General features: G+C 39.4%; 1 protein-coding gene across 12 annotated transcripts in view; it reads left to right on the top strand.

Moving 5' to 3' along the window:
- Nucleotides 1-5,552, top strand: part of LDB1 (LIM domain binding 1) — a 72,130-nt gene extending 66,578 nt beyond the window's left edge. For 4 of the 12 annotated variants that reach the window (XM_026701182.2, XM_026701180.2, XM_087932885.1 and 1 more), the window contains exons 9-11: nt 426-549; nt 946-1,088; nt 2,164-5,552. In XM_026701182.2, coding sequence (XP_026556967.1) covers nt 426-549; nt 946-1,088; nt 2,164-2,394 — 498 coding nt within the window. In that variant the 3' untranslated portion in view covers nt 2,395-5,552. Of the gene's footprint in view, nt 1-425; nt 550-945; nt 1,095-2,050 lie in introns of all 12 variants that reach the window. The other 8 variants (XM_026701181.2, XM_026701179.2, XM_087932883.1 and 5 more) reach the window with 5 other exon arrangements.
- The last annotated feature ends 8,745 nt before the right edge of the window (nt 5,553-14,297 follow it).

Genomic DNA, 14,297 nt, shown 5'->3' with positions numbered 1-14,297 from the left:
CCCGTCCACTATACAACTGGATATCATCTGCATACTGATGATAGTACGGTCCATGGCGACAGATGAACTCACCCATGGCTTTGTATAGATATTAAAAGGGAGTGGAGAGAGCACGGAGACTCCATGTGTGGTGGGTGGGCTGAACCTCTTGCTGCTGATCAACATTGATTGTCATTGGCCTCCGAGAAAGGTGAATGTTCTTTATTTTTGAACAATATTCTTTGTTGTCCTTTACTGATGCACTTTATTATTCTTTATTATACGTCCCAGGTATCTGGCACTAAGAAATTAATTAGTTTTGTCAGAATGTGTCCACATCTGGCCAGGTTCAGATCAATGCCTAGAAATCTATCTATGGTTCCAGGAGGATTCCATCTGGGTTTGTCCTCTACTACAGAATTTATTTTTCCTCTTCTTCCCACCAGCTGTGCGTAATCCTAGAACCAATGCAGGAGTTGATGTCTCGACACAAGACCTACAGTCTCAGTCCTCGGGATTGCCTCAAGACGTGCTTATTCCAGAAGTGGCAACGTATGGTGGCGCCACCTGGTGAGACTTTTGAGCAGTAGGGAAGTCTATCCTGTGCACTGACCACTAAATCAGATGTATTTCTTACCAAGCCCACTTGAGGGCAGCAGGGCATTGGCTTCCTGCAGCTGGAATGCCTCAGAACTTGGATGAGGGCTAAACTCCTATCTCTGAAAGTAACACAAGGTGTAAAAATGAAAGTGGAAGTTAGTGTGGAAATATAGAAATATATAGATAGTTTGAATCGGACGGTATATAAATTTATGAATAAATAATGGGAAGTATTCATTCATTATCCAGGTCTTGCTTGGAACATGCAAATTTACAATTTGACTGTGTTGAAACAATGGAACATTAGATTTTTTTTACTAAAGGCAACTTATCTCACCAATTATTATTTCACAAACACCTTCATAGCTGAACCTGCACGTCAGCAGCCTAGTAAGCGCCGGAAAAGGAAGATGTCTGGAGGTAGCACCATGAGTTCCGGCGGAGGCAATACCAACAATAGCAACAGCAAAAAGAAGAGTCCAGCCAGCACCTTTGCCCTCTCCAGTCAGGTACCTGTAAGCATCCCCTTTTCATTTTTTCTTTTCCTTTTAACCTGAGGATTCCTTGGCCTGGGGCCATGTTTCATGCAGCTGAAGCTCTCCCCCAAAGGATAGGTGGTGCTGGGAGAATTCAGGCTTCTAGGAGTCCTCTCAAGCCAGATTCGGGGAAACACACCAACAGTTAAGGAATAAGGTCATGCCTGAGCATGTAAGCCAGCCAGAATTGATGTCTCAGTCCTTTTATCCAGAAATCCATTCCCAATTTTCTCTCAGGTGTTCTTTTTCAGCAACCTGGTTTAAAAGGGGAAAGCAACTTAGTTGTTGCTCTTAAGTGAATGTCAGGAATCCTTGTTAATCTACAATAGATGTCCCAAATATATTTATCTTGATTATCCCCACCCTGTCTTATAATGTAAAAAGGATTAATGTAATCCCTTAGTGTAGCTGTTCATTTGAAGGCTGTGTGACAGAGCTGTCAAACTCCTGGCCTGCAGGCTGGATGCGTCATCTGTTGGCCATGCCCACGCCTGGTTTAGCGAAGGGGGAAAAAGTCCTGATACATCCCGTGATGACATGAGTTTGACATCCCTGCTCTATATAGACCCTGTTAGGGCCAGAGTCTCATTTTTTTGTGACTAGGAAGAATTCAGACTTCTTCCTCTTACAGTAGATATAACAGGCTTTGAACCATTCAGGTGGGAACTGAGAGGAGACTGTGATTCGCCAATGTCCCAGGGCATCCATTGATTTGTCAGATGCTGTCTGTGCCCAGATACAGTAGAAACTTATAGCAACATTATTCTAAGTCCAGAGAGGGGCAATGTTCGAAGGGAATATTGAGACCTTCCCAAATAAAGTGCCTTCTAGATGTTCTGTGCCACTCCTAGTTGCTGAGTCTCAACACATCTGGAAGGTGCCAGATTAGGGAAGGGTGAGTCAAGGCTGAGGCTAATTTTGATTCCTCATTCTAGGAGGGTGGGGGAGAAGTCCTTGTTGTTGTGACAGCTGGCTCCCTTGAACATTGTGATATGGATCAGGGCAGTCTCCACCTCGATTATGTTTCGGGACCCTCTTCCCTCCTCAGGATGTGATGGTGGTGGGCGAGCCAACCCTGATGGGTGGGGAGTTTGGTGACGAAGATGAGCGCCTTATCACTCGGCTGGAGAACACACAGTTTGACGCTGCCAATGGCATTGATGATGAGGACAGCTTCAACAACTCTCCTGCATTGGGTGCCAACAGTCCCTGGAACAGCAAGCCCCCTTCCAGTCAGGAGAGCAAGTCTGAGAATCCGACGTCGCAAGCATCACAATAAAGCCCCCAAAACAGTGCCCAGCCAGGCCTATACGTGACTTGGCTGGTGCTCCACGGACTGAGTCGAAACCATTCTACCTGGACAATTGTGAAGAAGAGTGGCTGGCCAACAAGGTGTCAAGGTCTATGAGCACTGCAGCGCCTGCCTGTCTACAGTTAACCTGGCCACGATTCCCTGCTGCCTGCACTCTTGGTTGTCTCCTTTAGGGCAGAATTGGAACAGTGGGCTTTTAGTCCCAGCAGAATTTTAATTCCTTCTCCTTCCCCGTCCATGCATCCAGCGCCCTGGATACCACAAGCAACACTGTTAGGGAGTGGTATTCATAGCAGACCCTTAGAGCCTCAAGTCCATTTGGTGGATCAGCATGAAGTACCTTGGGAAGAGGCCACAGGACTGATTACTTAAGATGGGCAGGAAAAATCTGGTCTAAGGCGCCTTTTATCATTCAGTTTCCTATAAGGGGCATCAAGAAGGCTCCATTTTAGCAGGAGAGTCTTAGAGTCTTGTGGACAATGTCATGACTCACGTTGGGGCAGCTATGATTTTTGTGGGTTGAATTTTAAGCAGTTCATCTTGACTGTCTTAGAGATGGCAGAGCAGTAATTCTGTTTTGCCTGAAGATCCCAGAAAGCCAATATGGCAGGAGATTATGTAGGGTTTTAAAATTTTCTGGAATACATTAGAAAAATATTCTGCAGTTATCTGGAAGGGAACTTGACCTTTTGGTCAATCTTCAGGCGTGGGCTGTTTTGCCCCAACCTGCTCTTAAAGGAAATTGCAGTCCTCATACATACCCTGCCCTCAGTATTTTGGGCTTTTTTAAAGAAATAAAATAAAATTGTAAGTTTTAAAAAAATCTGCCCTCCCTCCCTATTTCCCCCCAATCCTGATTTTTGTACAGGCTTGTCTACTAATTGGGAGTCTTAGTTTTTGTATACAGTTCTGAGAGCTTCAAACCAAGGAGAGACTTTGCAAACTTCCTTTATACACTCCTTTGAGGACAGCATGGCTGCCTCCACTCCCCCCACCCCCTGGTGTAATTTGTGTGTGCTTCTGTTCCTGCTCCACCCTCCTCTACCATATCCTTCCCCTTTTCAAATTTGTGTACCTTGTGCTTGTATATTTCTGCGCTGTATGCTGTGTGTATGATGCTGTTCTTTCACTGTGTTCTCACTAAGGCTGCCACTCCCATTACCATTGGTGGTGGGGGAGGAGTTGATTGTGATGGGTGTCCTTCTTGGGAGGCAGTAGAGTTCAGAGGGTACTGTCACCAATTTACAGCAGTGCAGAACCACAGGAATGGGGCTGTGGCATCTGGGGAAGCAATATATCCATGTTTTGCAAAGAGAATATAATTATTTCTTCTCTTTATGGAACAGTCTCTAGGAAACCATTGCCCAGCCAGACACATTCATTTTTATTTGAAATACTGGTACTAAATCCCCAAGGAAACAAACCCATCTACTTTCCTTTCTAACTTCCAATGTTCTTCCTTAAAGCCTAGGTTTATCCTGTACATCTTGGACAAAAAAAAAGATGCTTTATTAGTCACAGAGGCCTCAAAGTTGCCACAAGCGAGGCATGGTTTTTCACTTTGGAGAAAAGTGCAAAATACCTTTAAGATATTTTGGCCACCTGATGACCTAGACCACGGGTGTCAAACTCCACCGCGTCATGTGCCGTATCACGATGTTTTTTGCCTTTGTGAAGCCAGGGTGGGCGTGGCCTGCACATGATGCATCCGGCCCACAGGCTAGCACTTTGATACCCCTGGCCTAGACTGATTGTGAGGGTGATTGCAAAGGCTGCACTGTCATGGCACAATACTCTTTTACCTTGCTTAGGGTATTTCTTCGAGAGAATTTCTACCTGCAAAGATTCCTCCCCCTCCCCCGCTTTGCAGCATTATTGTCATCAGTTTTCCTAGAGCTGCTAGTTTTGTCTAGTGCTATGAGAAGAATTTCCTTTCAAGTCATGCTCTGGAATCCTAGATATTCTCTACTCTGATGGAACCCAATTGGATGAACCTGAGATATATTCATGGCAGTTTGGTCACTTTTGTATTACTGGGCCCAGGTCCTCCCCTGCCGGCAGGTAATTATAGCAGCTAGTAGTGTAAATTACAAAGGATTGGGTTTTTTCCCATATCTGTTTCCTACTTCAAAATAAGAGTATCACATTTCTCTACTGCTGTGGCTCGGCATGTAGTGATGACGTGTACTCTATCACCTCTCTCCACTTTGTCCCTTTCCACTTCCCTGGGGCACTGTAAAGCTTTTTTTTTTTTTTTTGCATAGTTTGTGCCATTTATGGTCATGTATGGTACCAATAAAACAACTTTTCGGTTTGGTGCTCTCCTTCCAGTTTCATTTCTCATCTGGATATTGAGAAACGGGAAATCTGTTCTTACGTGCAGGTTCTAGTCATCAGAATTCTGTGATTTAGGCTGAGGTAAACAGCTGATACGATGGAATTCAAGGGCTAACACTTGTTCTCTGCTGCCAGCATTTCCCAGTTTTAAATTTTCCAGTTCCCTTTCTATTTCTAAATAACTGCGTGCTGATATAAAGCATTCTGGAATCTGTGCACCAAGCAACTGAGAAATCTTGAGTACATCTAAAGATAACAGAAAAATTTCTGCAGCTGAAGAACAAGTGTTCTTGTGTTGAAAGGGGAAAGAAATATCACAGAGAAGCCTGAGCCATGCCTTTCCTACATTAGCAGGCAGCCAGGCAGTTTGCAGTACCAATACGGTTGTATGGTCAACCTTTGATTAACAGAAAATAGAGCAAACAAGTTTGATAGAAAGCATGGAAAACGAGCTGGTTTGATAGTTGGAACATTTTATCTCCAACAGTGGAGTCCCTTTATTATTAATTCAATCTACAATCACCCCTGTCACATTGGGTAAGGAGGTGGGGAGAAAAGCTAGCCATGTGCCTAGTATTGGCAATGCATGAAAAGAGAAAGAATGATACCTGAAATATTTCTGCCTCACTAGCCAAGGGAACTTTAGCGTTATATTTAGCCTGCATCTTCCCTTCCTCCATTTTGTAAGATGTTAATACCTGTGTCTTTCAAAACTATTGTAATCTTATGCCATATTTCATTCTTTGAACCAAACTTTGCAACATTAAAGAGACACAAGGCTTTGGCTACTCTTTTGCTTCTTCTCTCCATGTAATTTTTTTTAAAATGTGGGAAATATATTTTAGGAAGCAATTAACAACTTCTGTGTATAGCCTTTTTACTACTTAAGCCCATCCTGAACCCATCATAAACTTTTAAACAACAGAGGAACAAATGTGCTTCCAGAAACTTGACACATTTCATCTTAAACATTTAGCTGATAGAGCTACGGTCACATCCCAATTATTTTCCTACCAGAATGATTCTTGTGGAAAGAGAAAATGTATCTCTGATATTCCGATATGAGTTGGATTCTCAGCCTTATCTTCTGTCCCATTAGTAGAAATGGTAGGCTTAGCAGTAGAAAAAAGCTGTCATTGGTAGAGATTATGTCCATATGGCTGAGGAGGCAAGGAGACAACTTTTATTTTTGTTATTAAACTTGAATAATATAACAATAAGATTGATAACATTAAATGGGGCTAAAAAGGAATGCAAAGTAAGTTTAAAAATGTCAGTTCAAATTGTTCCTAGTAAGGTTTTGGGGGGACAAAATTTGGTAATATCGTAAAACAGAGCATCACTCCATAATAAGTTTGTGATGACAAACAAGGTTGGCAATAAAGAAGAACATAGAATTGCTGTATAGAGGATACCACCATATTTCTAATAAAAGCATTTTATTTTCCCCAAAAAGCAGGAGAACAAGTGTACCAATCAGTCATTAAACAAACATAGCTAAAAGAGCTTGGATAAGAGGTTTAAGGCAGAATCAAGCCTTATAGAATCAAGCCTTGCTCATGTTTTAAAGCAATATCAAGAACATTATCGGTTACAACCAAAACAAAATACAAAACGCAGAAGAAAAGGCCAACTCATTTCCATATTTAAATAAATTTGCCTCTTAAGTGATGAGGAGCTGAGTTTGACTAGGAGACTTAACTGTTTAAAGGATGTCTTTTGAAGCCTATGCATTGTTCAAGGCACCCATTCCATCCTACAAAGCCCATAAATGCCAAAAGGGATTTATGTGTGTCTAAAAAAATTCACTAAAAAATTCTATTATGAATTCCCTCAACCAGTCTTAAGTACTGAGACATGGAAAACAGACAGCCTTGCATTGTAAAGTGATCAGATACTGTACATGATTTTTTTAAAAAAACTATCATTGTGGTATGTTGGTGACACATAAATTTGGTATGGATTATAAGGGAGAACATTTTAATTGTGGACCATTTACATCACTAATAAACTATATGCTCATAATCTGTTTTATTACTGCATGGATAGACACACATTCTTTAAAATAACATTGAATTTTACTCCATTATGAATTGTGATTTAACTAGCATTGAAATCTTGAATACCAGCATATTTTAGTTTTTGTACTTGAAAAACTCAAGTGCCATCTATTTTTTAAAGAGATAAAATCAATGTTGGAAAACAAAGGTAATCCACTATCGTAGCAACTTCTTGCCCTGTATAATAATCTACTTCTACTGTATATTGTCCCTGGCAGATTACCATCTGGCCTCTCTTTAAACATCTTAGCAAAGGAGACCACCTGCTTGACAACTATTCCTCTTAAAGTTTTCATTTACATCCAACAAAAAATACTTCCCTGTAATTAACTCGTTTCTTGTCCTTAGTGCTGTAACAACTTTGAACATTTTTACCCAGTGTGTTTTAGTAACTCCAGATACTACTATAAGAAAACTATTATGTCTCCTTGAAATGTTCTGCAAGCCAAACATACCCAGGGCCTCTAACTGTTCATCTTTTTTATTTCCAGACTTTATCTTCATTTCCTCTGAATATAACTCTAGTTTGTCAGTATCATCCTGAAATATGCCTTGAACTGGATTTCTGTTAATCTTGACATTATATTCTGTTGGTACAGGGTAGGATTGTATTTACTCTTTCTCCAATTGCATCACCCTGTTGGTTCATGTTCAGCTTATGATCCATCATTTATTGGTATGTATTTTCTTCCCCTATGTCAGCCAAAAGTTGGTGCTAAAATGGCTTCCTGAGCTGGGATATCTTCATGAACACCAGGAAAGAAATTGAATAAATAACAATTGGGATGTATTTTGAGTCATGTATGCATGGAAGGAATGTCTCTTACAAACGAGCATTTGTTGATAGTCTGCTGCATAATACAAAAGTGACAATTTGTCACTTTCCTGTGACTATTACAAAGAAAAAAAAACATATCAACAGTCTTGTCCTAATAGTGAAGACAACTGGAACATTATGTTTCCATTTAATAAGTTGGTAAACTTAATTATAAAATATCTATCTATCTCTCTTTTTGCATTTAAGAATTCCAGAATACATGTACAATGGGGAGGAACAGAATGTGTTTTGTGTATTATGAACCCAACACCTTAATGTTTATGTAATATATTTCAATGCAATACTAGACAAAGTCACAGTATCAAGGAATGGCTCCCAAAGAAAGAATAAATTCCATATCAAAGCCAGAACAGTGTGGCCCTACCCACTTCCATCTGCTTATTGTAAATTTGCTTCCTACATCTGTTCTTATGCATTGCTAATCTCCACAAAGGTGTTCCTGTCAGCCGCACCCATTGTAAAAATAAACAGTTTCCTGTAGAATAAGAACTTGTTCAAGAATTCCAAATCTAAGAATAGAAAAATGGCACTTGCTTTTTCTTTTTTAAAAACATTTAACCTATATGCAGGGATACAGTTTGTTTTACAAGTTGTGAATAACTCTTGAGTTCTGAGATAAGATAGTGAAGGTTGCATATCTACAATTAGGCATATCTACTTAAAATGCTTTTAAAGATTTTGGCAAAGATTAAAAATGGATCTCCACACCCACAAAATAAATGAGTTCACATATGTGCTTAAGCAAAGTGAGAAATCCAAGTGCTTCACTTTATCTCTTGAGGGGGGGAATGATGAAGCAAAATTGGTACAGCCAGAGATGTCCAGTTTCTAAACTACAGCATTGTAGAACTTACACTCTGTGTCTGTGTATCCCTATCACCTTACAATGGCAGGAAATCATACTGCTGATTTTTAGCATAGCAAAAATGGGAGTGGTGAGCCACAAGTAGCTCTGGGGCCTCAGATTACCCACCCCCTATTCTAAATTGTAATTTACCTTTTTTGGCTTTGATTTAGCATATTGTGCTTTTTCCTAGTATGATGTTTTAGCTTGATATAAACCCAGTCATTGTAATTTACTCCACAGAACACGGGGTTCTTTCAAGGAAGAGCATTAACATACAGTCCTCCAGCAATTGAGTCATCAGAAAAGTATGGCTGGCATAAATTATTCTGCCCAGACTGCCAGGCCTTGTTTATGTCTTCATAGTAAAACTGCTGAGTGGCACTGTCCTTTAGGCTTGTAAGGACATTTACAGATTCTCCAGCTTTGTTCCATTTCATGATGAGCATCACTTAGTAGGGATAACAATCACTCCGTATGGTGAGATGGGGTTGGATGGAAGACAGGCTTCCTTAAGGTGGAGGTTTACCCACCTTGAAGCTACCCAAGGGACTGGTTCAGGTCAGGTGGCACTCCATACTTAAAATCTGTCACTCAACCTATTTCTGTGAAATGACCTACCAGTCTTCTAAAACTGCTAAATTTGGGTTCAAAATTATGGCTGGAGGAAGAGTGTGGGGATAGTGCAGGAGGAAACAATAAAGAAGTGCTGGCAGGCAGTGACTAATCGGCACTTTCAAACCCAATTAGAAGGGAAGAGAGAAACAGTCTTTAGATGAAAGACACAATCACTTCTATGAAACCTTGATAGCAGAAGGTGCTACTGGAAATAATATTCAGCAAAAACTAGTCTTTCCCACCCCCTTTGCCCTCCTATCCTTAGAGATAGCTCTAGTCTGTCCCACTTTCCCATGACTCTGATCCTACTGGAAGAATGTGATAGATCTGATCTTCGGAGACAGGCATATGGTCCATCTAAACTTAAAGGGATAGTTCCTTAGGCTGCATTAGGCAAACTACTTCTGAAATCTCACCAAGAAAACTGCAGGGATTTGTCCAGGCAGTTACCGGGAGTCAACATTGATTCAAAAGACTAAAAAAGAAAAACGAACCACAGCCAGTACAGAACCCAACATGTCTCTATTTTCTTACCTCTTCAATTATTATTATCTTTGAGCTAGTCTCCCTCTTGTAATTTTTGGATCTGATGTTAGAAGATCTTAGCTCTGTCTTTAGTGCAAGTAGGTGACACACATTTTGTGATTCTTTCAAATCCAATCAAATATTGGAAAGAAATTTTGCAAAAATGTTCACCATTTTCTTTGTTTATCTGCAGGATAACTGCATCTTGTACAGAATACAAGATTCATACTTAGTTTAAAAAGGGAACTGGCAAAAGAAAGCTGGTGTTAGAACTTGAGCCAAATTGGGCCAGGGATTGTAAAAAAAAAATCCCTGAAGAGGCAGCTCAGCAATGCCTCAACACCTATTCTTCCATTTGATGCCTCCTCCCTTCTCCTTCCTAATAATGTGAAGACAGAGTCAAGCATATAACTCCCAAAATGTATGATATGCACATATACGGAGTTGCAATGTATTTTGTTAAAAATAAAAATGTCTCTACTGGTTGAGAGATTTGAAAAGAACTCCAGAAGCCATCAGCTGTGTGCTTTTCCTAATATATGTATGTGTATATATTTTGAGATCTTTGGATGGGCAGCAACCTTTTTAGTAGGAGGGTCAGAGGTGGAAATCATAGTAGTTTACATTTGGTGAATCCTATCACTGTACCTGATGATATTTCTAACTCCCAATTCATGAGCAAGATTATGGTATTTTGCTCTGCTTAAAAGACCATGGAATCTAAATGAAACAGAGATGATGGTGCTCAGCAGCATTTGTGGTGAGTTTGGCCAGCAGTTAGTCTCTGGTGTGCAGTGATTCTTGTCATCTGCTGAAGCCTCCCAACCACTGATGCTGAGCTTGGCATCATACATTCTTTTATATAATGTCTGTAAACAGTACAGTAAATAAACTAATGGGTATCAGGCAGCTTTTTAATGCTACTCTAGATATTAAGAAAACAGCATGCTCACAGACACACACTAAATTAGCTCCTGCATCTAAACTCACAAGATTCTTGGGGAGTGGCAATGGAACTGAAAGCTTTGGGCACATACATACCATTTCCTATACTGTACATCTGGCTTCCAGTAGCTTCTCTGAAATTAGCTTTTCCTATATTGTTGCTATAAAGGACACACCCATTATTTTAAACTCAAGGTTTCGATAGCAAGCCTTAATTTGTGTTGTATTTTCTGTTATAAACCTGGGTGTCTTTTATCCATGTTTCTGATGTTCCATAAAACTAGAGCAAGGGATAGTACGTGATGGAAGAGAGTGGGTGACCCTTTTCAATTGCAGGAGCTGTTTGCTTTGTATTTGCATTTACTGGTTCTGATCACTAAGCCAACAAATGTTTTTTTTCACGTCAGACATCACCACCCCTTTTGTCAACAAAGGAAACTGGTCTTTACATGTCCCATGTTGCCAAAGCACTAATGTTGACCATCAAATAACATTTTAAGACTTATTTTTTCCCAGATAAACTATTTTGGATTTATAAGAAGTGCTCGGTATATTATTAGAATAGCTTGAAAACTGGATTTTTAAAATTATTTCTCCTTGAAGGCAAATTAAAACTCATGTTTGTACAAGCTTCAAGAGATTTCAGAGATCCTCGATAGGTTGCCACTATTCTCCCCACTATCTATTATCTGATAGTTGGGCTGCCTTCCTTTCCACACAATTGCCTATGCTTGCTTCATTTCAGCAATATACTTCAGAAAGGACCAAAATCACTTTATCACTGGTATTGTTAAAGAAATTCTTGCTCATCTCATGAAAGTAGGACTGACATTAAAAACACAAACCTAATCTACCTCTCTACAAGTTTCTGTTGCCATGTTACATTTAAAGTTTAAATATTAATCATTTCAGAAATTATCATTTTTTCTCATTAAGAAAGAGCATATCAAATAGAATAGATTACTGTAGTTTGAGTAAAGCATATATTTCAAGGGCAGAGAGCAAACCATGAAAGCAATGCGGTATTCTTTCTTCAGTAATCTTTATTTGAATTTTGTTTTGTTTTGCAAAGTGACTTTTTTTTTCAGAGGCATGAAATGATTTCAAAGAGAATGCCCTTCTCCAAGGACTTCAGACTCTCCGGCAACTGCTTCCCTCTGCCCCAAGGCACTCTTAGCAGAATGAACAAGGACGTTTTTGTCCGAAGTGCTTCGTTCTCCAGACTCTACCAGGAAAATTTAGCATCTGGAAATGGATGATGCGGGACCCCTTCGATGCTGTGGAACAGGATGGTCTAGTTCCTCTCACAGGAAAAGAGACTAAATAAAATAATTCGCACAAGAAAGGAGGGGTACAGTAATAACTTCACTAATTCTTGTTCAAATTAAAAATAAATGCATTAACACCAATTTCTCATGTTTAATAAAAGTGCCACACCCATGCTTTTTATTTCAAATTCCTGGCTTATATATCTGTGAATTATGAAAACTTACTAAGTTCTTTTGACCAAAAAGAAAAATAACCGTTCCTTTAGTAAAGCTCAGAGGAAACCTGATTAGCATTACATATTCATCCTGTGTCATTTTCAGAGTTAATAAATATAACTGAGTCAGAGCTCAATTGAACAAAAGCTTCAAGCGTGACATGCACAGAAGATCTAGCACAACGGAATAAGATTGGAATAAATATGTACAAGAAGAAATACCACTAAATAATAGCGAGTCAAAAAAAAAAGAAGAGAAAATAGATCCTGATGATGGACATGCATTGTATACTTTTCTTAGTAACAGGAACTGATTTGCCACTGCCTACATATATAATAAACAAGATCTAAACTTTATTTAAGAAACTTGGAATGCATGACATGGAAAGGTCTTTATAACACATACCAAATGTTTGTACTCTTCCTTTCTGGATTAACATTGTTATGTAAAACAAAAGAAAAGTTAGAAATAGAAATAAAAAATAGAGATAATAAAAATAAAATATCAAAGGAAACATAGCCAATTTTAATTTATTTTGATGCCATTCCTATTTATTTGCAAACTCTCCTTGCTTCTACTATTTCCATTCACTGCTTTATGTCCTATATTTTGCTCATTAAATTCACTTCTCTTTTAGGATCTCATTAGTCCACTCAACATGCCTTCCTTAGTCTTTCCCTGCTTCTCCAACCACTCTTTGTGTACAGGTTTTTGTGTACTTAACAGTTTGAAGTTACAGCAGCACTGAAAAAAGTGACTTATGACTATTTTTCACACTTATGGCTGTTGCAGCATTCCCATTGTCACATGATCAGAATTCAGATACTTGCCAACTGACTTACAGTTGCAGTGTCCCGGGGTCATGTGTTTATCTTTTGTGATCTGACAAGCAAGGTCAATGGAGAAGCCAGACTCACTTAACTTTGTTACTAACTTAACAAGTGCAGTGATTCTCTTAACAAGAATCTGGCAAGAAAGGTCATAAAATGGAGCAAAATTCACTTAGCAACTGTCTTGCTTAGCAAATTTGGGGTTCTATTGTGGTTGTAAATTGAGGACTACTTGTATATGTTTTATGATTTGACTGTCATTCATTCTCTCTGTACAAACCAGCTCAATATAAGTCTTTTGTATTCATCTTTTATAGTATTTAGTCCATATTCACACAGCAACCATTTTCATCTATATTTTATCACACCCTTAAGTTACCCATTGCATTTCAACTTACTTTTCAGCCTGATGTTTAGTGGGTTAAAACAAATTTACAGTATGTCTATTAAAACAAAATATTGTTTCAGGTGTATAGAGCAAAACATAACATCTTTTCAGTTAAACACAATTTAAACTATTGATTTGGTATAACACAGAGATGGAATCAGCTATTTTTTATTAGGGAGAAAATACTATGGGACAGGAGGTGGTTTTCTCTTTGGTGCCCACATACAATTCTACTGAGTGTTTTGGTAGACCAATAAATCCTTTGAGATAATATTAAAATACAGAAAAATTCATGCAGGGTTAAACCACCTGAATTAAAACTTTTAAGGCTTTAAAAAAACGACACCAGAACTTTGAACGAAAACCAGAAATGCTCTAGCAATTCATATAGCTAATAGAGGATGGGTATAATCATATCAAAACACAAACACATTCCATTTAGTAGCAGTAGAAGCTTCTATGTAATGTTTTAAGGTTCTACAAGCGCCCTAGGTGGATAGATCAAACTAAGGCTACCACAACCACATACAATACAGATAGTCCTCAAGTTACAAATGTAATGGAACCTGCCCATTCCATTCATAAGCTGAGGATTTGTGGGAGTGACTCTTGTACCTTGAACACGATCACTCCCTCCTTTCAAACACGCATTCGCAAACCAAATGCGTTGCTTGTTAAGTGCACATGTGGTATTTCAGGGAGGGGAAGGCCGAGGGGGGCCTACTGATGGAATAGACCACCTATTAGACCACCAAAGACCTCCCTGACCCACTGAAATACCTCATGCTCCCCACAATTGCTTCCCCTCCTCCTCACAGGTCACTTATTGTGTGAAGATCTAGCAAGCTGTCTCCTCTCCAGCCTATCAGCCACGTGCGCCCCTCCAAAGCTCCGTTTGATGTGCATAGGTCTTGTCCAGCATTTTTCAGCCCAAAATGGAGCTTTGGTGTCCCAAATTTCACGCTACTGATCTCACATGATCTTGCAATATTTTAGGCCTT

Source organism: Pseudonaja textilis, chromosome 4, assembly GCF_049901715.1.
Source record: "Pseudonaja textilis isolate UNSWEBS1 chromosome 4, rPseTex1.2, whole genome shotgun sequence".
Classification (NCBI taxonomy): domain Eukaryota; kingdom Metazoa; phylum Chordata; class Lepidosauria; order Squamata; family Elapidae; genus Pseudonaja; species Pseudonaja textilis.
This window is presented reverse-complemented; position numbering and strand designations above follow the sequence as displayed.